We start from the raw sequence: 24679 nt of genomic DNA on the forward strand, positions 1-24679 counted from the left end.
ACAGCCAATGCTATCAGGACCATGTACCACTGAGCTACCCTTTCCTTATACTACAAATCCAGATGCACCTGAGAACACAGAGGTACCCCATGGCCAATTTTCAGATGTAATACACAGCTCGTGTTGTACATGTGTAGCTTATTGGTGAAAATTCGTCAGGACGGGCTCGATTCCCCACATGGGTACAATTTTGAAAGCCCTTAAACTACAAATCAATCTGCACCTGGGATCATCAAGGTACCTGCATATTAACAAATACTGCAAAATCGCTAAGAAAAACTATCCACACCTTAGACCAGGTACTTGTGCGTTATACTCTTGAGCTAATAGTACGTCACCTTCGATCGCTGATCACTAATCGTGAAAGTCGAAAGGTGTTATAATTACGATGGACACTGAAAGTCAATTCAGTCTAAATTTGACATTTTCACTCAAAAAATGGATCAGTGTATCAGAAACGGAGAACAAACCGTTTCATGGCACCTGCATTTGATATGAATGGAAATGTTCTTATTATTGTTGGTTAGGGTTGAAAATCACCTAAACCTAAATTCATGTTAGCCAGACTAGAAACTTAAGTAGATACGGTTCAAGTACCTTCTGTTAAGTGAAGCAATGCGTGTGGAATGTGTGAAGCATTCATGTGCCGTGGATATTGTGTGGGGACAGAATCAGTTTCCTGTATCCTGGCCAAGTCATCTACAGCAGACACAACAAGTGAGTGAGTGAGTTTAGTACTCAGCAATATCCCAGGGGTCTGTAAATAACCGAGTCTGGACCAGACAATCCAGTGACCAACTGCATGACCATCGATCTGCGCAACTTGGAACCGATGACATGTGTCAACCAAGTCAGCGAGTCTGACCACCCGATCCCGTTAGTCGCCAATTACGACAAGCAGGGTCACCTTTTATGGTAAGCATGTGTTGCTGAAGGTCTATTCTACCAACGACCTTGACAGGTCCGTTTAGGGTACAAGTCAACTTCCTTCAAGCAGCTGACAATGAGATATATGCTCGCGCAGGGAAATGGATCTCTCAGATTTAAATTTGACATTTTCACTCAAAAAATGGATCAGTGTATCAGAAACGGAGAACAAACCGTTTCATGGCACCTGCATTTGATATGAATGGAAATGTTCTTATTATTGTTGGTTAGGGTTGAAAATCACCTAAACCTAAATTCATGTTAGCCAGACTAGAAACTTAAGTAGATACGGTTCAAGTACCTTCTGTTAAGTGAAGCAATGCGTGTGGAATGTGTGAAGCATTCATGTGCCGTGGATATTGTGTGGGGACAGAATCAGTTTCCTGTATCCTGGCCAAGTCATCTACAGCAGACACAACAAGTGAGTGAGTGAGTTTAGTACTCAGCAATATCCCAGGGGTCTGTAAATAACCGAGTCTGGACCAGACAATCCAGTGACCAACTGCATGACCATCGATCTGCGCAACTTGGAACCGATGACATGTGTCAACCAAGTCATCGAGTCTGACCACCCGATCCCGTTAGTCGCCTCTTACGACAAGCAGGGTCACCTTTTATGGTAAGCATGTGTTGCTGAAGGTCTATTCTACCAACGACCTTGACAGGTCCGTTTAGGGTACAAGTCAACTTCCTTCAAGCAGCTGACAATGAGATATATGCTCGCGCAGGGAAATGGATCTCTCAGATTTTTCCCTTCACAGTGTGAATCCCTTGCAGTCGAAAAGTCGACACAGTCAAGTAGAATCTGATGAATAGTTCGTCGCAAGAGACATACGTGGGATGTCCATTCCCATCCGTTTTGAGCAGATAGTCATTAGCTGTGGCCATGCGACATCGTCGCACAATCACCCCATTACGTTTTAACTGACAAACCAAGTAGGTACAACCAATTGTCTGCTTCAGTCCATGAAATTTATTTCTTCCTACTTCGGTGTCCCGACATTTTCGCATAACGTTCCGAGCATAACTTTTGACAGTGAGTTTGAAATCACAATATGGGATCAGTTGTGGAGATAAGGGCTCTACAAGACTAAGCTGGTTTTCGGAGCACTAAAACTGAGAATAAGCGTCATGGAACCAGCAATTCATTTGGTATCCCAAAGTACTTTCAACGAGTTTCATTGTGGTTTTCATGATAACTAAAACTGCTTTTGCACTATTTTCGGATGGTTTACAGTGCGATTAATTACCCACTCATCCAAGCAGGATCGTGCTGGTTTCCAGGTTTTAGTTTATTGTAGTTTCCAAACTAGTTTCGCTGAGACTGAAATTGAATTATGCCGGTGCTTTACCGCTCCTCCAGAAAAGAGATTGTTTCGTATCGCACACGTAGCAAATCAGGTATTTCATACAACTGCATATAGCTAAAACCTCCAGGATGACAAATTACAGAATAAAACACAAATTCATTGAGAGTTTACTTACATCCAACGATTTCAAATTAAGCAATTGATATTTGGAATGTCCACATTAGTAAATGACATGGAAACAATAAGGGAATAAATAGCAGATCAATGCTTTCTTTACTCATCAATGTAAATCAGTCCATATTGCTTGGTTTTCCAGTGTGAGAAATGGAAGCTCTTTTTTCCCGGGGAAGAACTTTCTGCTTCTTCGAAATTCTCCTCCGGCCAGTCAATCGTTGTCACTGCCTTCCCCCTGCTTTCCAGGGTCTGAAATTAAGACGACAATAAACTGTCAATACAAACAAGCATTCGCCAACCACATCCATATTTAGAGAAAGGAAATGTGCCCAATATTGATTGGGGGAAAATAAAATTAAACCCCTGTCCAACAAGCAAGTGGTTCAATAACTACAAACTAAGCATTTCACTTCAAAATTGACAAATTTAAAGTTTCAATCGCAGAACGTAATGAAATTTGATAGAATAGAAGGAGAGACATGGTATGACATGAATACATTCTTACCTTGGGTTGGAATTTCAAAAAAAAATCTTTTTCACGTAAGTATATATGAGACGTACGTACAAAAACAATGACGTTGAATTAATAACTGTTGGTTACATCTTTTAGGAATGCACTGTCATTCCTTATTTATTTCAGAAATTCTCCGATGAAAGGTATAACTTTTCTGAACGTTACATACATTAAATATTAGAATATATATTATGTGCAGAGAACTACAAATTGTCCAGTGTTATGAAAAACTCTTTTCCTAAACAATAATGTTGAGTCTCTCTGTTAGACAAGAAATTGAATAATGGGTCACGGGCATACACTGACACTATACTATATGTTTATTTGAAACTATTTAAGCTGTGTATTTCTAGGGATAAACTGCACTTCGTAAACTGTGTTCTTTTTTAAATTTCTTTTGAAGGTCAGTGTACATTTCAAGAAACTACATCAACTTTCATTTCTCTCAAATATAATATTTGCTGAAGATTTCAACCTAAGTAAGATGTAAAATGATTCGAATATATTTACTTACACTTAGTGTGACCTTCGCTTCCCCATGTCTTCCAAAGTGATCCCTCTTGTTCGGACGCGCGAAGGACCGGGGTAGAATAGGCATTGACTGCTTTTGTAGTTCAAAATAAGTTGGACCTCATCGCCTTCTTCAGTTTGTCCAAAACTGCCCCAACGAACCGGCTGAATTGTACAAAATAATCGATTAAGAAGAAAAGTCAGGAATATTGTAATCTTGATACCATTAATGCACGACATAAAAGAATAAATATCGATTTGCAAAGTGTAGAATTTGATATATGAAAAGAAAGCATATTCATATAATGTAATATGTTGAAAATGTATACCCATGAACAACATATCCTACCAAACAACTTTCTTCGCAACCTTTTATAGGTACATGAAGTTAGAAACGGATTCGGGATTCGAATCCCGAAGTTGAATATTTTGTTCACAATCGGGATTCGAATCCTGAATTTGAATTTCTTTATGTATGTATGTATGTATGTATGTATGTATGTATGTATGTATGTATGTATGTATGTATGTATGTATGTATGTGTGTATGTATGCATGCACGCATGTATGCATGCATGTATGTATGCATCTATGTATCTATCTCTGTATCTATGTATGTATCTCTGTATCTATGTACCTATGTACCTATGTATCTGTGTATCATGTATGTATATATCATGTATCATGTATGTGTCTATGTATGTATATGTCCGTGCGTGCGTGCGTGCATGCATGCGTATGTATGTATGTATGTATGTATCTATGTATGCACCTATGTATCTATGCATGCATCTATGTATCTATATCTGTATCTATGTATGTATCTGTCTCTATGTATCTGTGTATCATGTATGTATCATGTATCGTGTATATATTCTATGTGTGCATCTATGCATGTATGTATGTGTCTATGTATGTATCTATGTATCTATTTATCTATATATCTGTCTATGTATCAATGCATCTATGTGCGTGCGTGCGTGAAAAAGTCTATGTTGAGGCTGAAATATGGAAAAATGTAGGTTTGGGTGTTCATGTTTTTAAGATTTTAATCCCGAATCTGAAAATAAAATATTCATGGATATACATATACATACATAGATACATGGATACACGGATAGATGCATAGATACATACATAGATACATTCATAGATACATACATACATACATACACACACGCACGCACGGACATACATACATACATACACACATAGATGCATTGATACATAGACATATATATAGATAAATAGATACATACAGGGATGCATACATAGATACATAGATATATACATAGATGCATAGATACATAAATAGATACATAGATACACAAATAGATACACAGATAGATACAGAGACACATACATGCGTAGATGCACACATAGATACATACATGATACATGCATACATACATACATGAAACACAGATACATTGAGACATAGATACATACATGGATACAGATGTAGATACTTAGATGCATACATAGATACATAGATACATACATACGCACGCACACACACACATACATACATACATAGATGCATTGATACATAGACAGATATATAGATAAGTAGATACATACAGAGATGCATACATAGATACATAGATACATACATACGCACGCACATACACACATACATACATACATAGATGCATTGATACATAGACAGATATATAGATAAGTAGATACATACAGAGATGCATACATAGATACATACATAGATGCATAGATACATAGATACACTGATAGATACAGAGATGCATACATAGGTACACAGATAGATACATAGGTACATGCATAGATGAACACATAGATACATAGATACATACATGATACATGATATATACATACATGATACACAGATACATAGGTACATAGATACAGAGATACATACATACATACAGAGATACATTTTTTGAAATGGAAACAATTTCTTAAAATATTGTGTTGACAATAATTCATCCACCCAAAAGCAATATAGCATCTTGACAAAAAAAATCGCCTTAAAGTGGCTTAAACAATATGGTCATTTGTTTCAGAGGGTGTCTTGTGACTCTAATAACTAAGAGTTTTGAAACCTCACTATAACGATGCACCAAATGTGGTCAGAGAATCCCTGTAAATACAAAATGACTCACTATCCCCAAGCGTACTGTTTTCATCTATGCAAATGTCAAAAGCAATTTTCAAAAACAAACTTTGGAAACAATTTTCCGATCTTTGGATTTATTGCAATATACTTGTTAAGTTATATGTCATGTCAGATGATGTCCTAGGAAGACGCAATAGCATAAACCTCTGGTGGGAGACGGTCACTTTACTTCCAAGTTGGTTTTGCCCTGCAACACACACACCTGACGCATGGATCAGTCATTTTGAACAGACTCTGAGGGAGTAATTATTACGCAATATCCCTCTTTCTTTAGAAAGGTAAGGGTAGCAATTGGCAACACCAGGCAACCAGCAAAGAATTTAAACAATGTTAAACAAGTTAGAATATTTGTATATTACGAAAACATGTCGATGAAGGACAGTATAGCAACTAGCAATAGAATTAGAACTAGCGTGGGCTCTTACTGAGGGTAAAGAAGTCCAAGCTGTCTATTATGGTTTCAACTAGGCCTCCGATCGTGTCCTGCATGCAGGGATTGTATCAAAACTCAAATCCATAATAAATCGATAAATCCAAATCAAATAAGTGGAAAACTATTTGAAAATTATCTTAGTGATAGAAAGCAGTCAGCTGTTATTAATTACCACAAATCAAGTCCAAAATCTGGATGAGCCGGTGTTCCTCAAGGTTTTATCTTGGAGCCACTATTATTTCTCGTCTCTCTATATGATTTAAAAAGGGAATAGTAAGTAATCATAAATATTTCGTAAAGGTAAGTAATCGTGATGATACTTCCCTATACTTGGTAAGTGAAGATCCGTTTCAGACACAGGCATTGCTTAACAATGACCTAGAATATATTTCATACTCTGCTACCAAGTGGCAGGTTAATTTCAATGATGAAAAGACAGAAGCTGTGTTATTCTCCAATACGGCTATAGTAAGTCCGAAACTTCAACTAACACTTAATAACACTGCGATCTGAGAACATAAAAACACCCTGGTCTGATTTTACAAGATGATGGAAAATGGCAGAAGTCTATTGATTATGTAATTAACCAAAGCATGTCCACTAATAAAATATCAGAGAAGTTTACAGGTTTTATAGAACATCGCTTGAAACTATGAATAAATCATTTACTTTGTCCATTTTGAGTACAGTGATGTCATCTGGGAGCAGACTCATCTGATGGCGAAGCTACATTTAAATGCCCTCAGGACTAGAACAAGTGTAGTGACACATACGTCACGAAAAGCTGTATGTTGAGACAGGATATAGTTCCATGGTTGAAGACACTGCTATCATAAGTTATGATGTTCTATAAAACGGTAAAGGCGTTAACCCCACAATATCTCTCGATGTGGGTACCACCAAACGTTTTTAATTAAAGCCACTATAATTTTCGAAACTCAGATAATCTCCAGTGTAATGCAGGGCGCGCGTCTTACACACTTCTTCTTCTCTTCCATCTACTGTTAAGGCATGGCATTCACCAGACATCAGTTTCAGAAATGTGAAGTCATTCTCACAATTCATGAAATTTATATCCTGTGACACGACATTTTCCCCAACATTTATAAAACGTGCGTGCGTGTGTACGTGTGTGTCGTATTGTTCCAGACGTGGTCATATTGTCTTCTGATTTTATCGCCTGACTCCAGTCATCTTAACCCTCCTTTATTTCATATACCTTAGTCAGACAGCCAAACCTGCTCCTGTGGAAACACTCAAGAGAATCCTTTTCATTATTTCCATAACATTCCTCTATATGATAGATTTAGATTTACAAAATACCTCTTTCAAAATCGTATGAGTGTACATGCTATTCTAAGTGGCAGTGACTCGTTGTCTCAGTATGAAAACGAACTGATAATACAATCGGTTTATCATTTCTTAAATGATACAATTCCTTTTCCATAAAGTGTGGTACCATATGCTGTACTTAGTTTTTAATAATTTATTTCCACAAATATATGTATAAACTGTTTCTTGATATATAAGTTACAAGTGTGTATATTCTGTATATTTTTGTTATTAATCAAGTAATAATTATTACTGGGTCACAACATTTAGTGTTTTGAATAATAATTATGAGGGGTTACATTTCGTTTTAATAGATGGTTAACATTTTTAGGATTCTGGTTTTCCGGAATTTATCTGCTCCTAGTTTTCTATGTGTTTACTTCCGGGAGACTTATTCTAGGGCATTCTACAGTGTTGACGATTGTCGTATGTGACCGAACTTTCAGGCACTGACTGTATATATGTAAAAGGGCTGGTTGCTGCGTTGAGGGCGACACTTATTCATATTTACTGGCGTTACGTAGCCGACACTTGATCATCACAACCCGTCGACCCCTGAATCTGCATTATCTGCTGTCAGACCGATCGCTGTGTTTACATTCTGCATAGTTGATTGGAGGTACCTCTCGTACTGAGACTTTGGTGAGTGTGATATATTTTATGTATCTTGTGACCCATTGCCTTAGATTTTGTCTCTCTTGAATCATATTTGTAATCAGCATTGAACTTGTGACTTTGTATACCTTACTGTCGCTGCATAATAATACATAATTTGAACGTTTATGACTTGTCTTTGTTCTGTTTTGCTGGTTCACAAGGGGATTTCTTACATCGTTTGTAAATAAAATACTCTTTACATTAAATCGAGTGGAGAAGTTTCACTGAAAATTGGATACTGTCAGTTTTGTTTGGGTTAAATTTTACTTTCAAGGGTTCCGTCCATTTTGATATTCTGTCTAAATCTGAGTTAAGTGTAAATGCGCTCGCATAGGGGCCATCGATTATTACATCAAATGATGTGTCGTCTGTGAAATTACTTCCATCAACTACGTCATTTATGTACTAAGAATCAAAGGGGTCCAAGAACTGATCCTTGGGGCTCTCTGGCTATTATCGGTTTTAATTCTGTTTTATAACCTTAAAATACTACTCAAGTAACCTGCAAATAAAACCATTTCAAAAACTTCCCATCTATCCCAAATGCTTTTAGTTTATGGATAATTCCTTTGTGGCAAACGTTATCAAATGCCTTGCTTATATGGCAGAATGCAGCACTGACTTCTTTTCGGTTGTCTAAAGCTTTAGCGATAAAATTATAACGATGCGTGAGTTAGTAAGCTTGTTAAATCACCTGGCATGAATCAAGATCCTAAGTTTGAGAGGCAACTGTTTTCCTGATGGAACACCAAAGGAATCGTTTCGGACTTTTTTAATTTTGTGAGGGTAAGATCCACTTGTGGCTTCACCATCTGCCAGGGTGGGGAAGACAGAAGTCGTCAAGGTGCTATGATATCGAGATCACCAACAATAATGGACAGGAAACTATATATGGTCATGATGGACGTATAAGTCAACGCAGTCTAAATTCGAATTTGTTTTTTTTAACTCACATGTCCTAAAATTGATAATAAAAACGTTTTATAAAGTGCATCGGCGAACGAATTGTTTCCGGGCCACTTCATCCAATTTGCATAGAAATGTACACCGTATCCATGTAGAGTTGATGTGTATTAATCATCAATTCAGTTGTGTCGTATGTGTCTTCGTTGGAAAAATCACATTCATTTTTCTGTTTGACGTCTAAATTGCCGTATTTTTCTTTCAATACAAACGATTTCGATTTTTCCTCTTTAAATATTAAAGTATATATACGACTGAGTGAGTGGGTGAGTGAGTTAATATTTATCGTCACATCGGCAATATTGCAGCCATATCGTGAACAATTTATTTTATATCAATATTAAAATTAATAAATCCAGAACATACACACCTGCCATCGAAGGACAGAAAAATACTCGATTATCACTGATATGAACATAAAACTAGTATGTGAAGCCAAAATAGAGTAATTAGTGAGTGAGTTAGTTAATATTTACCGTCACATCGGCAATATTTCAGCCATTTAAGACAAGAACATTTAATACTGAAACGGAAGATATGTATTTCATAAATAAACCTGTCGTCAAAGGACAGTAAAACAACTAGAATATCACAGTTACAATTTAAAACTAGTGTGGAAAGTTAAAACTAATATCACTTTCTGGACAAAACAATATAAAAACAGACTATAGATCTCCAACGACTGGAAGTAGATCACCATACTAGGGACCATGGGGACTTACAGTGCCTTTGCTACTGTATGGATTTACATCATCCCTTCAGCTGTTAGCAATTTAGACACATCTAGCCAATAATTAAAAATACACACATGCTACGATTAAGAACAGTGGTTAGTTTAAATTTACTGTGAATGTTTTGGGACTTACGTACCCTCTCAGGAGGACAATAGTTTTGCAGCACTTTAACCCCCCACGAGGATACAGCCACTAACTATCTGAGTTACTAATTTAAACTTCCGATAATAAGACATAAAACAGAGTATAGTTACTGTGCTGGAAACTTTTCTTTGGTGTTCACCGCTGTGATATTGTCTGAACATTGTTAAATCACTCTGCACATTGCTTTTCAACAGAAGTCAACAGTTTTCTACTTGCATGAAAACGCTCTGTAAATAATGGACCAGACCTGTGATAGTGTTAAGGTATGAAAGGCACTTCAACCTAAACAACATTTGAAATTTTAGTAAATGAGGTGTTAAGTAGTGGTGATATACTCATTGTGTATCAAGTGAGTTAAATTTTATTATCACATTAGCAATATTCCAGTCATATCTTGTTATAAATTAACACTAAGCGCAATTAGGTTATTAAGCAATTGTCGACAATATGCCATAACTTAGAATCATATATATGCTACGTTTTCAAATATTATTAATTAAACATGAACGTTTTTGGGACTTAAGTACTCTCACAGGAGGACAATGACATTACAAAACTTCCGTCCATATGCGGATACAGTCAAACACTATCTCAGTTGTTCAAGTGAGTGAGTGAGTTTAGTTTATTTTACGCCGCACTCAGCAATATTCCAGCTATATGGCGGCGATCTGTAAATAGTTGAGTCTGGACCAGACAATCCAGTGATCAACAGCATGGGCATCTGTCTGCGCAGTTGGGAACCAATGGCATGTGCCAACCAAGCCAAAGCGAACATGACCCGTTAGTCACATCTTACGACAAGCAGACTCGCCTATTATGGCAAGTATGGGTTGCTAAAGGCCTTTTCTATCCCGGACCTTCACGGGTCCTGTTGTTCAAGTAAACTGCCGATGATAAAACATCTATCATTCTACAATAATTGAATGATATTTAACGTTAACGGTCACATGCAACAAACAGAATTATCACTTATTCATGACATATTATATAGATTGTTGACTGTGAAAAAACAAGTAAACAATTTCAAGCGTGCAATCGCAAATCAAAAATACAATATTTGTACTTGGATCTTCTTGCCTTCGGGAAGACCACACGCCAGTCATAGTGCACTCAAGTGTAACCAAGACTTTGCACCGGGTGGTTCATTTGCTTATAGTCAAAAGGCTCATTATACAGAGATTATCTGTTTCACTGGCATTTGGTGAGTGAGTGAAGTATGGTGAGTAATATGAAAGTAAGATTTATATTGTTAACAACGTCTTTTATTGTATATGATGCGACGTTTCTTTATGGATTCATATACCATTCTCAAGCAAAAGTGATAACGACATAGGGAAACGTTGAATCATATGCGTTGTTATCCATAAATAATGTATACATTTCCGTTCGATCCAGTCAACAAATACTGAGATTGGCCAACTCCTGCGTGGGTGGAAACAGTTGTCTCTCTAAGTATAAAGCAGAACTTGAAACTGACAATCTTAGTTTGCACCGGTTTCCATCTGAACCAGTCATTCAGGAATAATGGATGCAGTTTGTTTCCAACCCACAGATATGATAACATGTCATGTGTACAAGTATAACACCGGCCTGTCTGTGTAATTGTCACAGTGTGAACGAGAGAGAACCAAGTTGCACCATCCATAAATCAGTGTGTTATGCTTATGGTGTATAGCCTGATGAGTTTTAAGTTTAAATTGCATATGGTCAGTGGTTAAAGTTGTGAATTGCATATTGTCATTAGTAGGCAGACACACAGGTGTAAACAAAAACAGACACTGAGTTTGTCAGTGACAGGGACAACTTGTCACAATCAACATACCTTTCTATGTATTAAAACATTTCAGTTTTCAAGCGGAGTAAGTTTAACAATGAAGTTAGTATTTCTAATGCTACACTTTCTTGAAAACATGGTTTGCAAAGCTGCATGTATGGGGCCAGTGTATATTTATCATTACAGAGACAATATCCCTGAAATCACAAAAAACATCTCTGTTCTCCAACTTCGACCATACCGAGATCGTCTTCTTTTAGCAGATATTCGTTGAGTGTATCTTGAGTGGCCAGTGTGACATCGTTGCTTACTGACGTCTGGACTGACAGCCCAAGTGGGTGTAACCTATAGTTGGTCTACCTGCATAAATCCATCCATCAGTCCATCCATTCGTCCGTCTGTTCATCCACCTATACACACATATATAGATTATATATCTGTAGTTAAACTTGAATATGCTATACTTTTCACAGATTAATAATGTCTTACATTCTGGTAAACAGTTCCAAATGAATGATTGTTTATTCCTGGAAACTCTGCTTATGAAACAAGGGGCAAAACAATATGCTTCTTTTACGAAAAACGAAAGCCATAAGAAAGAATGCCAGTTAATTTCAGAGATAGTAATATGAAACTGAAAACAAGACCTGCAACAACAAAACCTGGGTAGAATTTAATCTAGGCCCAAGGTTAAATGATTGATAAAGGTGAAACTATAAGCAAGTACTTCTCTAATCTAGAAAACAAAAACTACATAAGTAAAATATGAATGCAATAGCATCGAAATATGGGAAAGCATTAGTCGATATAGAAGATATTACAGAAGACGCAACAAGTTATTACCAAAACATCTCAAGAACATCTCGCTATGAATGCTGAACTCGAATCACGCTTATCTGGACAAGGTGTAGAGAAGATTGATAAGACTCAACCAGATCTGAATGAAAGTCCAATAACCAAACAAGAACTCCTTACAGCACTTAATGAGAAATAAAAAATAACAAAAGTCCAGGTTCTGATGGCTTTCCGTATTTATGTTTTTAACATGTTTTCGCTTGACTTAGAAGATTTCATGGTAAGATCTCCAACGTAGAGCTGCAATCTTTGGTTACTTATCTGAAAGACAAAAAAGACATTATGACTAGTATTTCAAAGGGACATAAGCCAAGAAACCTTTAAAAAACTGTTGGATTTTTTATTTTTGTTTGATTTTTTTTTCTTTTCTTTTATTATTATTAAAAACCTATATAAAAAACTGGTGCCCAGTTTCAGTTTTAAGTTCCTCTTATAAGCTATTATCATCAGTTATTGGTGACAGACTAATATGAGTTCTGTCTAATAGATGAGGACCAGACCGGCTTTATGGCTGCCAGATGTATTGGGGATAACATACTTATGATATATGACTTACTACTCTGCACAGAATCAAAAAATGTTCCGGGAATGATATTACAAGTAGATTTTGAGAAGACATTTGATTTTATATTATATTGTATTGGTCATTCATAAATAAGACGCTTACATGTTATGGGTTTGGTGATAGTATCTCAAAGTGGGTATCAATCTTATATAATGATATTAAATCTAGTCTTATTATAAATGGAAATATGTCACCTTGGATACCAATTTGTCGTGGTTACAGACAATGAGATTCTCTATCTTCCTATGTTTTCATACTATGTGTTGATATTTTATCTGCTCTTATAAAAAAAATATAAACCTATAAATGGCTTAAAGGTTGGGGATATAGAGTACTTTATTTTACAATACCCAGATGACATTCATGGATTCTTTCTTGATGGCTCTAAAAATCATTTGAGACAGTTATTGATACATTGGACTTTTTCATGCTAGATTTAGAGCTCTTACCTTTAATGTTTTTTGTTTGTTTGGTCTTGGATTTGGGGGGTGGTGGGGGTTATTTATCTTCTTTTGAATTTTATTCTTGGACTGAGCTGTAAAATTATATAATACAGTACGTGGGTTCACCAAGGTTTTTTTCACCAAGGTTTTTTACACCTAGATGTACTATTCACTAACACATCCATGCAAGCACAATGCAAAAACAGTTAAATTAATTCATGTTATCAATGTGTGCTACTGAAAAAGATCTTCATACTGTTCCTGTATGTTATGATGTTCCTGTAGCCTTGCTTTTTCTATGATATCTAATTTTTGCAAGTTGTGGTATTAGTTGACTTCTTTGTAAGAAACGGATAATTGAGATATTCGATAAGTTTACGTTCACAGATATGAAATTGAGCTAATAAAATTATCAAGTCGAAGGATTCTGAAATGCCAAAAAACACTAGATCGGAATCGAATATAACTCTGTTGGCTTGTGAAGGTAGTCAACATAATCCAGCGAGAGAGATTCCTTCAAACATATTCACTTTATCTACATCCCCAAAAAAGATGTAGTATTAATTCCGGCTCTGCCTTACACAATGTACATATATATTAACAACATTCATCTTGACTATGTATACCAGACTATGACTGGTATAATTCTATGTAGTAGCCTGTATTGCGCCCATTTTAACTTTGGATGAGATGTAGCATTAAATACTTTGATAAATATGTTTGACCACTTCTCTCTTAATCATATTTCCACTTCCCATTGCCTTTAGATTTTCTTCAGTCTGTGTCATAACATAATAATATTGTTTCGAACCTCTTGTACACAAACACAATTGTCTAATACATACAACCTTGTGATCTGTCTCCCTCTATCTGTTTTAACATATATTGACAGATCTTAATGAATCTTGAAAAAAGCAAGAAACTAATCTCGAAGAACTTATCACAAAAGCCAATATTAATGGGTTTCTTGAAATGTTTTGCTAAAAATAGGATTTTTTTAATGATAGTTATGCTCTTATGATACAAAACTGTTTCTCGTAGAAACCCTTCGTACGTTGCTGACCGACTGACCAGCAAGTACGTTGTCAGGATTTTGGATTTTGTTTCAGATCTCCAGATAAGCTACACATTGCGTCAAATAGGCTACTGAAAAGTTGAAATACGCATGAAAAAAAATGCCAGCGTATTAAAAACAATAATATTTATGCTTACGCTCTGTCAAAATAGCAATGCATATTTACCAAATACATCAAAATCATGTTGCGTTTCACATAAATTCGAGCCAGTCGAACTTAAAGCTTTTTCCATCTCTTAATAATCACGATCAATAAATTCCTGAATAATTATGAAGGCAATTGAAAAATGCAACAGAGACAGAGTATAAATTGTGGTTTGTTAACCCCTCACTGATTGGCCCATCTATAAATAACGACCTATCAAATAGCGGCTTTCTGTAAACAAACTGAAAATGGTGAACAAGTGTTGTAAGCTACAACATATGCTCAAAGTAAAATATCTAGTTTCTGACGTCTTATAAACAGAACACAACAACTTCATTAGAGGACGGATAGCTCAGTTAACAGATAAGTACTGTATTTCACAATCAGAATCCATATCCGGGGATATTTTCATGAACTTGTATCATTAGCTGACGTAACACAGGATCCATCTTGGTATCCTGAGTTACACTAAAATGAATGCAGACTAAGGCACATAATATTTCTCATGGCTCACATGGGTAATAAGCGAGTGTTAGTGAGTGAGTTAATATTTAACGTCACATCGGCAATATCTCAGCCATGTCGTGACGAGAACATTTAACACTGAAATGAAATATATGTCTTTGATAAAACCTGTCAAAGAAAGACAGTAAAACAACTAGAATATCACAGAGTAGAATATAAAACTAGTAACTATACCTAAAACAATTTATCTATAAAGGACAAAACAATATGAAAATGGGCTATAGATGATACCTGTATGGACCCTAGCTGGATTTACATCATCCCCTCAGCCGTTAGCAATTTGGACATATCTAGCCAATCATTAAAAATATACATATGCTACGATTAAGAATAGTGGAATGTTTAAATTTACTGTGAATGCTTTTGGACTTACGTACCCTCTCAGGAGGACAATAATTTTACAATACTTCAAACCCCTTTGAGGGTACATACATTAACAATTCAAGTTACTAATCTAAACTACCAATAATTAAAATAGATCTATCTACAGAACACACAATTCAAAACTCAACCAGAAAATCAATTTCTTTTTACAAAAAACAATAATTAAATGAGAACTAACGTTTGTAAAAAGATCCTTAACGGTTTTGACATTGAAATATTTATCTGTTGTTATGGAGAATTCAACACAGTCAAGCAGAATATGCTTGACCGTGACTCTCTCATCACAAGGGATACAAAATGGAGGATCCTCACCTTTCAAAAGGTATGAATGAGTATATCTAGTATATAATTATATAGAATTAAACCCTTTCTTTCTTCGGACGGCATTGAGCTGGAAAACATAGGTCCTGCACATTTCTAGTTATGACAACTAGAAATAACTAAAGATAAGTATGAGAAACGAAACTACTGATAACCGAGAGCGGAAGCAGCATGGCTTTTTACCGGAAGACACACCGCGCATGTCACAGAGTATTGTCAGGCTGGGCTAGTCCTGGATATTTTACGAAACTTCAATAAGTAATAGAGGTAAACTTCACATCTCCACCTTTAAGATCCTTGTAACAAACTTGTGGTAAGCACATAAGAACATTACTTTAACAATTTAAAATTAACCAAGTACAATTATATGTTGGCATGGATGAACATATTGGATCATATGAGTAGTAAAACTGACTAGACTAAAAATGTTCTATATCATTAATCTCATATGGCATAGCTGTCCATTAGGTCGTCTCAAACTAGCTACAGAACTAGCAGAACAGAACTAACGATAACTATGAGAAACAAACTACTGAACACTTGTGGAATTGTTCATTGTGGATCAAGTCTCTCAAACTGTTTTTATAAATCAAGTCTCTTGGGTGGTCGAATGGCACAACCACTTCTAGTCATGGTATCACGAGACCCAGGAGTTTTGGCGCTTGGTGTTGTACCACTGGCAAGCGTTGTACCACTGGCATGTGCTGTACCACTGGCATGCGTTGTACCATTGACATGCGTTGTACCATTGACATGCGTTGTACCACTAGAGGACGGTTTGAGATGCAGTCGTCTATTGCACGGAGTTGGGTGCCATCTTGGGTTTGGATTCTGTAAGATCGTGGCTCATCAAGTTTGTTGGTAACTTTGCAGGGTTCCCAGGTCTTGGGTGAGGGTTGATACACAACAACTTGTTGACCAGGTAGCAGATCTTTAAGGCTGTTGGATGCATGGCGATCATACTGGCTTTGACTGTCCTGGCGTCGTTGAAGCTTCTCAATGTTGTCTGGGTCACATTATCCTCTCTGGAGTCTACCTGATGATGGCAGCTGAGTTCGGTAGTCTCTCTTGTTCAGGAGTCTTGCTGGCGATTCAAGTGTGTTGTCTACAGGTGTGGTACGATAGGTCAGAAGTCCTAGATATGGGTCTTGTCCAGGTGTTTTCGATTTCTTCAAGATGTTCTTGATTGTCTGTACTATGCATTCACTGAAACCATTACTCTGTGGGTAGGTTGGGGAGCTTGTTGTGTGCTCGGTTCTCCACTCCTCACAGAAAGACTTGAATTCCTTGCTGCTGTATTGAGGGTCATTGTCTGTGACGAGCTCTCTTGGTATCCCTAATTCAGCATAGAGGAATTTCATGTGGTTTATGACAGCAGATGATGTAGTAGTTTGCAGTTTCCGGATGACCGGAAATTTACTGTTATAGTCGGCGATCAACAGGTATTGGTTGCCCTTGTAGTCAAATAGGTCAGAACCAAGCTTTTGCCAGGCATAGCTTGGAACATCATGTGGATGCATTGGTTCCTTGCTGTGTTGCTTAGAGAATTGTAAGCATGTAGGGCAGTTGGTTGTCAACTCTTTTATGTCTTTCGCCATTGCAGGCCAAAACAGACAGTCTTTGGCTCTTAACAGACACTTCTCTGGGCCCAGGTGTCCCTGATGAATTGTTGAGAATCTGGGTCCTGTGTGATGAAATTTCTCAAGGCACCAGCAGGCGGCGAGGAGTACTCGCTCTATGTTACTGTATCTCGTCTCTGCATCATTTAGTGACCTACTTGCGTAGCACACCGTTTTGTAGGAATACACAACCAAGACCCTTCAAGCTGGTGTCGCTTTGGATAATGTTCTCCTTTTCCGGGTCATAATATGCAAGCACTGGTGTTTCAGAGATGGTCTGTTTGATATTTTGGAATGCCTTGTCATGTTCAGGTTGCCAGATATATTCAACGTTTCTCTTCATCAGCTGTCTCATTGGTTCAGAGACTTGAGCTAGGACTGGTGGGAATCTGTTTAAGTAGTTCATCATGCCTCATGAAGGATTGCAGTTCATTTAGGTTTTGAGGTGGGGGCATTTCAGTGATGGCTGTCACTTTCTTGTCTTCAGGTTTGAGACCCTCTGGGATCCATTTCATGCCAAAGAAGGATGCCTCCTTCACCTTGAACTGGAATTTGTCTGGATTGAACTTTATATTGTTTTCTCTGGCCTTGTCCAAAATGTTAATGATATGCTGATCATGTGCAGCTTCACATTTTCCATAGACAAAAGTGTCATCTGCGATGCCACTGATACCTTCTAGGTTTCCGAACAGTGAGTCCATCTTTCCCTGAAACACATCACCACTGATTGTGAGACCGAAAGGTAGACGAGTCCACCTGTATTTGCCCCAGGAGGTGTTGAAAGTACACAGTTTACTGCTGCTTTCATCGATTTTCACCATCCAATAGCCATTGAAGTGTGTTGCACCCTGGACCTTGGGTATGACAACATCAACAGTTCTCACATAGTATGGGTTGCGCAAGATGGCTTTATTTAAGTCCAAACAGATCCTGAGTTTACCACTGGACTTGTGGAAAACAACAGTTGAGTTAACCCAGGGGGTATATTCATCATGGACCTCACGGAGTATTTGTTGCTCTCAACAATTTGTTGCTCAAGTTCTCTTTTGTAGGCCTCTTGTACGTGGACAGGAACCTGTCTTGGTGAATGTTGAAGGGGAGTGACATTGAGGTCTGTTTCGATGTGATATGGTGCTCCAGGGAAACAACAAATCCCAGTAAACACATCCTGGTACTCCTTCATGATATAGTCTCTTGTAAGGGGGAATGGATGTTGTTTGCCTGTGATGTCGATCAGTTTGGTGTTTTCCTTACTTTGTTGTTTGCTAGAACACTCTTGTTCTGTTGCCGTTACAGGCCAGTTGAGTTTGAGCAGTCCAAGTTGCTGTGCAGACTTGTTTCCAATGATCACTGTCCTGCCGCTTGTGTCAGCGACCTCGGCTTTTATTTTTGTGGCTTTGTTGTCACTTGACGATGAGACAGATAGCATACATGAGCCCAGGTTAGGGATGATGTGCCACCATAGGCTGTCAGCTGTACTATTGGCTTTGTAAACTTTGTACACTGACTTGGGGATGATGTTCGCCTCTGCACCTGAATCTATTTTGCACATCATTGGTACCTGTTTTTCAGCGGTTGACAGTGTCAATTCCAGTAATGCCCTATCTCTACAGGACAATGCATTTGTGTTGCTATCAACTGGGGAAGCACTAATGGGTTCCAAGAAGATGTGTTCTTCGAGGACTGCCGACATATCGTCATTAGCGTCAACTTCGTTCACATTACTTGAGGCTCCCTTTAGACGACACACTTTTGCACATTTGGCTTTGCGCGCCGGACATTGATCCCTTCGGTGGGGTGTGTTGCCACAATAGCCACATAATTGTGACTTCGATGGCTCGTTTCTTGATTGCTGCGAGCGGTTGCTCTGTTGTGGTTTGGTGCTGGGGAGACGTTTTTTGTTTGATTTGTGTTTTGGCTTTCTGCCGAGGACGTTTACTTCAGCAGTCCTGGAACCCATGGCTTTGATTTGTTGGTCAGCAGACTCTTCTGCTTTGGCCATATCTCTAGCTACGTCGAAAGTCAAGGCATTTCCTAATTTCAAACATTCCTTTCTCACACGGTCTGAGTTAGTGCCAAATACGAGAAAGTCTCTTAGAAACCTTTTCTTTTCAGCTGCTGGGTAATTGGCTTCATTCACTAGTGTTGTTAGTTTGGCAATATCTTCCTCTAATGAGTTACTACCTTGTTTAGCATGGTGTAACTCCCACGCGGCCATAATTTCGTCTGACTGTGGTTTGACGAATTCTTCATACCTCGTCCAATAGTTGTCTAACACCATTTGTTCATCTGGTGACAGTCCCCAACTGTTAAAGAGTTCCAGGCCTTGTGTTCCAGACAAGTACAGTAAGTATTTGGTCTTGATTTCCTAGCCGGTTTGGACCATGGGACCGGAGAATAACAGCTCGCACTGTTGTCTCCACAGCTTGTATCTGTGATACAACCCTTCATCTGCCGACCAGTTCATGGTTGGGCCTTTATCCCAGAACGATCCTCCGAGTGGAGTGGGTGCTGGTTGTTGTGGCTGTCCATCCGCCATTTTCACAACACTGCTGCTTTTTTATCCTGTAGACTACGTAATCCGTATATATTCACGAAAAAATGTCACTTACAACAGTCACAGGTCCCCGTTTGTATGCACGAACACTTCGTATCACACAATCCAAGCTTCTGACACCATGTACATTTCTAGTTATGATGTAAGACTTTGTAGTGACCAACGTTTATTTCCTGTCCAAGATAACCGAGAGGGGAAGCAGCATGGCTTTTTACTGGAAGACACACCGCGCATGTCACAGAGTATTGTCAGGCTGGGCTAGTCCTGAATATTTTACGAAACTTCAATAAGTAATAGAGCTAAACTTCACAGCTCTCTCCCGTCTTCTTTCTTCTTTTCCTTGGCAGTTGCATAGGCCACAAGTTGACCTAACATTAACTACTTTTAAAAAATCAGAAACTAATGAATTTCAGTATAAACAGGAATATAATCAACTGAAACAGAAATATAACAATTATAAATCCTTTTTTACAGATGGGTCCAAGGACGGTGGTGCAGTGGCTTGTGCCACTGTCATTGGATCCAGAACAATATCTTCTAGATTACCAGATAATAGTTCTATTTTTACAGCTGAAGCTAACGCCATATTAACAGCTCCTAAATATTGTAATACAATCCATTCCGGATTAGCGCATGCCCCGTTCATTTGTGGGAGATTCCCACTTTTGTTAGAGTTCCGGAATAAATAGTTTCAACAACAAGACGTGTCTGTTGTTCCGGGGCACTTTCAGAGTCCTGCTGAATATATAACTGATGCCAAGTCAGTAGCAGGCATCACATTGGTGTCAGAAGTGACTTCGAACTGTTTGCAGTCATTCGTGCGACGAGGAAACTTGTAGAAGTGACCTAAATCGGCCCTCTGGTGAAATCGTGTGCTTGGGTTACCTGGTGAGATCGTTGCCATATCGTTTGGGAATTTTACTCTCCATCTGATCGTTAATTTAGCAAAATCAATTCATAATTGACTTCATTACTGTTTGAAATCTAGATTAGTGGTATTTCTTCATTGTATTTTGAATATTGCCTTCATGTCAGTGTGCTAGCGAACATCGCAGTGTGAATGTCGTCTGTTTCTGAAATGGCGGCATTCTATTATTAGATCCATGCTTTTTACGCTCTGTGTGTTGACTCTGCTGTTGTCCAATTGTGTGACAGTGTGAATTGCGGTGTGTTTGCATTCATATATCACTTTCACCATTTTTGTTGTTGCTAAAATTACATAAATAATAGTTGTGTGAGTGTTATTACAATTTGCTTGTTTGTTAGTTTTCTTGTGAAATATCGCCACTATTTCTCGCAGTTTTCAAGCTACTCTTTCTCATGTTTTTCAGAGTGGGTACAGTACCTCACTGAGTGATATTTTTCATATTACTCATAGTAGTGTGCCAGTGACTTTCTCATGTTCAGTGTGGGTACAGTACCTCACTGAGTGTTATTTCTTAAGTTTTATTGACAATATGTGTGTGCTTAAATGAGTAAAAATCTCTACAATACTTTCAAGAGAGGAATCCATTGTGCATTCCACTTGATGATTCAGCTAAAGTGCCAGTACTTCTTTCGGACAGAAAGGGACATTATCTTCGCCAAATTAATCAAGATAGCGGTTTGAATATTGAATATATCTGTTCTTCTGGACTGACCACATGTGTGTCCCTAGAATTGCTCAGACGTAAATTACCTGAAATTATCTCTCGCCATGGAAAACCAGCGGTTGTGTGTATCTGGGGTGGCACCTGTGATTTAACTTACAAAAGAAACAAGTTCATCCATCTGCATGACTCTTCGCAACATAGCTTGGAAAGCATTTTGGGGAATTATCATGACATCAAGAACTTTGTCAATGCACATGGCTCCATTGTAAAGGTTATCAATACGCCAAATTATTCAATCCATAGTTACAATGCCTACAAACACCATCAAAACCCAAAATCTTTCTTTGAAGATGACAAGGAACAGTAGAGGAGAGTGTCAAAAATAGATTCGGAGATTATTAATGTCAACAACACTCTTCGACGCAACACTCTCCAGTTTGACCTTCACCTGTGCAAGGTGAGAAGAGGCAGGCGTAGCATAAATCTTCACTTATTGCACCAGGACGGTGTGCATCCCGGTCCACTTTTAGCCAAAAAGTGGCTGGACATTATAAAGGACTGTAGGAGGGATCCAGAATCATTGTCTGTGTGTCTTGATCCACAGGAAGTTGTAGCTTTTTAACCTCATCATGGATGATAGGCGAGAAGAGAGTAATTTCTATGCAACTTCCCCTATGGATAATTCAGAAATGCTCGCTCAACTGTTGCAAGTGCAACACTGGACATTGGAAATGCTCCAACAACTCAGTGTTTCTGTTAATACACTTGCTACAAATGTGGTACAGAATGAGGAGAAATATTCACAATTAGTTCATGAAACTCAAGGGTTGATTAAATCAGTCTGCTGCCCGAAGTTCCTACTTCGCATCAACTCCAAAACCTGAGGAGACAAATGCACCAAATTATTTTGGTCCAAAAATGGATGTTGTTAATAGTTGGAATTCAAGGAGTTTCTCACAAGATGGGAGTCGATTCTAATACAAGCCTGACAAGCAAAGCTGCCTCCCAAGACACACGCTGCCTTCATATGACGGCACAGATGAGTGGTTTGTTTTCTTTTTCCCATTCAACCAGGCTGCAGCTAGGTTCGAATGGTCGGACACCAAGAAGTTGGATAGATTACTGGAGTGTATGAAGGGTGATGCACTTCGATATATTTGCAGATTGCCAACACAAATCCGAGACGATTATGCAGGCCTATTACAGCAAATGGAGAGCAGATTCGGATCAAAACAAAATCCAACAGCAGCCCGCAAATGCCTTGCTGAGGTGAGACAACAAGGAGAATCGACCAATGAATTCACAGAAAAGGTCCGAAGGCTGACATCAAGGGCATATCCAAACGTTGACCTTGAATTTCAGGATGAACTAGTAGCGGAAGCATTCCTAAAGGGATATAGGAACTCCAGATTGGCTTACGAGGCAATGAATCGTCAACCAAGAAACCTGGAAGCTGCCATCGACATAGTGGTTCAACTGGAACACAACTACAAGGCCACCTTGGGGCATGATCGAACAACACGGCATTTACGTTCAAGACGTATCAGTTTTGCCAAGACTGATGAAGTTCTAGGGAATGAAGAGAGCTTCGCTGCAAAACGTACTAGTTCCAGTGAATCCTCTAGCACAGAGCCTCTCTAACATCTGAAATAGAGAAACGTGTTGGAGGGGATAATGAAACAGCAGGACAAACAGGACAAACATGAGCAACCAACTAAACGAGGCTGTTTTTCCTGTGGAGAAGAGGGCCACTTTAAATCTCAATGCCCTAAGAGAAGCAGATCTCCAAGCCCTGGAGGGTACAGAACTCCAAGTCCAAAAAGCAAATACTTAAAGTGGGAAGACCCTCATCCAGGAGAGCTCTGATAGTGGCACTTGAAATTGAAGGTACAACAATAGATGCTATAGTTGGCACAGGAGCAGAAGTTACAGTGTTGTCAAAAAAAACAACGGATGATCTGGGCATTGACTACAAGGACAACAAGATTATGGAAGTTTGGAACGCTGAGGAGGACAAGCCAATGATAGTACATGACAACATCAAAGCAAATATGTCAATTGGTGGTAAGAGTGTCACCTGGTCACTCATTGTAGCACCGATATATGATAACGTCCTCCTACGACTGGACTTACTCGCCAAGATCAATGGCATTGTTTTGGCCAGACAAGGTGACCTTCTTGTTGACGGCACCCTGGTGTATGGAAGAGACACGCAGAGAGCTAAAGTGAATGTGTCAAGAGTGCTATTGGACCAAGGTATTGAACTACCTCCCAAGATGGAATCCATTGTGGTCAGCAAAGTTTGCAATCCATGTAATCTGGTTCAGTCTTTGTATAAATGAAGGAAAAGATACCAGTCCGCATGCTCAACCCAACAGAATCTGTTGTTAATTTAGAACAAGGAGTACAACTTGGTAAGCTAAGTCACTGATGATGACAATGACAACAGTGTACAACATGGATATTGATGATGAGACTGTGGACACAGTGTCTCAGTCACACAGTTCAGTGACTCCAGCACATCTCCAAGCCCTATTGGACAAGGTCGACGCCTCATTCACAGGAGTTAAGCACAGAACTGACACAGGAGACGCAAAACCTATCCAACAAGGAGTGAGACGAACACTGCTCAGTTTCCAGCAAGAAGAGAGGAAACTTCTGGACCAACTACTTGAAAGTGGAGTTGTCAAGGAATCAAAGTTGGAATGGGCTTCCCCTGTGGTCCTTGTGAGAAAAAAAGATGGCTCAGCACGCTGGTGTATTGATTATCGCAAGATAAACGCGGTTTCATCCAAAGATCTGCATCCTTTGCCAAATATAGAAGACTGACGCATTATCGGGACCCAAATGGTTTAGCACATTGGACCTGCAAAATGGATATCACCAGATAGGGATCGCCAAGTAGGACCAACATAAAACAGCTTTCATTACCAAATTTGGTCTCTTTGAATACACAAGAATGCCTTTTGGGTTA

General features: G+C 38.4%; 1 protein-coding gene across 1 annotated transcript in view; it reads right to left on the reverse strand.

Annotated features, from left to right (window-relative positions):
- The window catches only part of LOC137255319 (ankyrin repeat domain-containing protein 50-like), a 38081-nt gene extending 20546 nt beyond the window's left edge, over positions 1 to 17535 (reverse strand). The window contains exon 1 of the mRNA XM_067792770.1: positions 16974 to 17535. Within this exon, the coding sequence (XP_067648871.1) occupies positions 16974 to 17535 (562 nt within the window). The remainder of the gene's footprint in view (positions 1 to 16973) is intronic.
- Between the last annotated feature and the right edge of the window lie 7144 nt (positions 17536 to 24679).

Source organism: Haliotis asinina, chromosome 11 (assembly GCF_037392515.1).
Source record: "Haliotis asinina isolate JCU_RB_2024 chromosome 11, JCU_Hal_asi_v2, whole genome shotgun sequence".
Lineage (NCBI taxonomy): Eukaryota > Metazoa > Mollusca > Gastropoda > Lepetellida > Haliotidae > Haliotis > Haliotis asinina.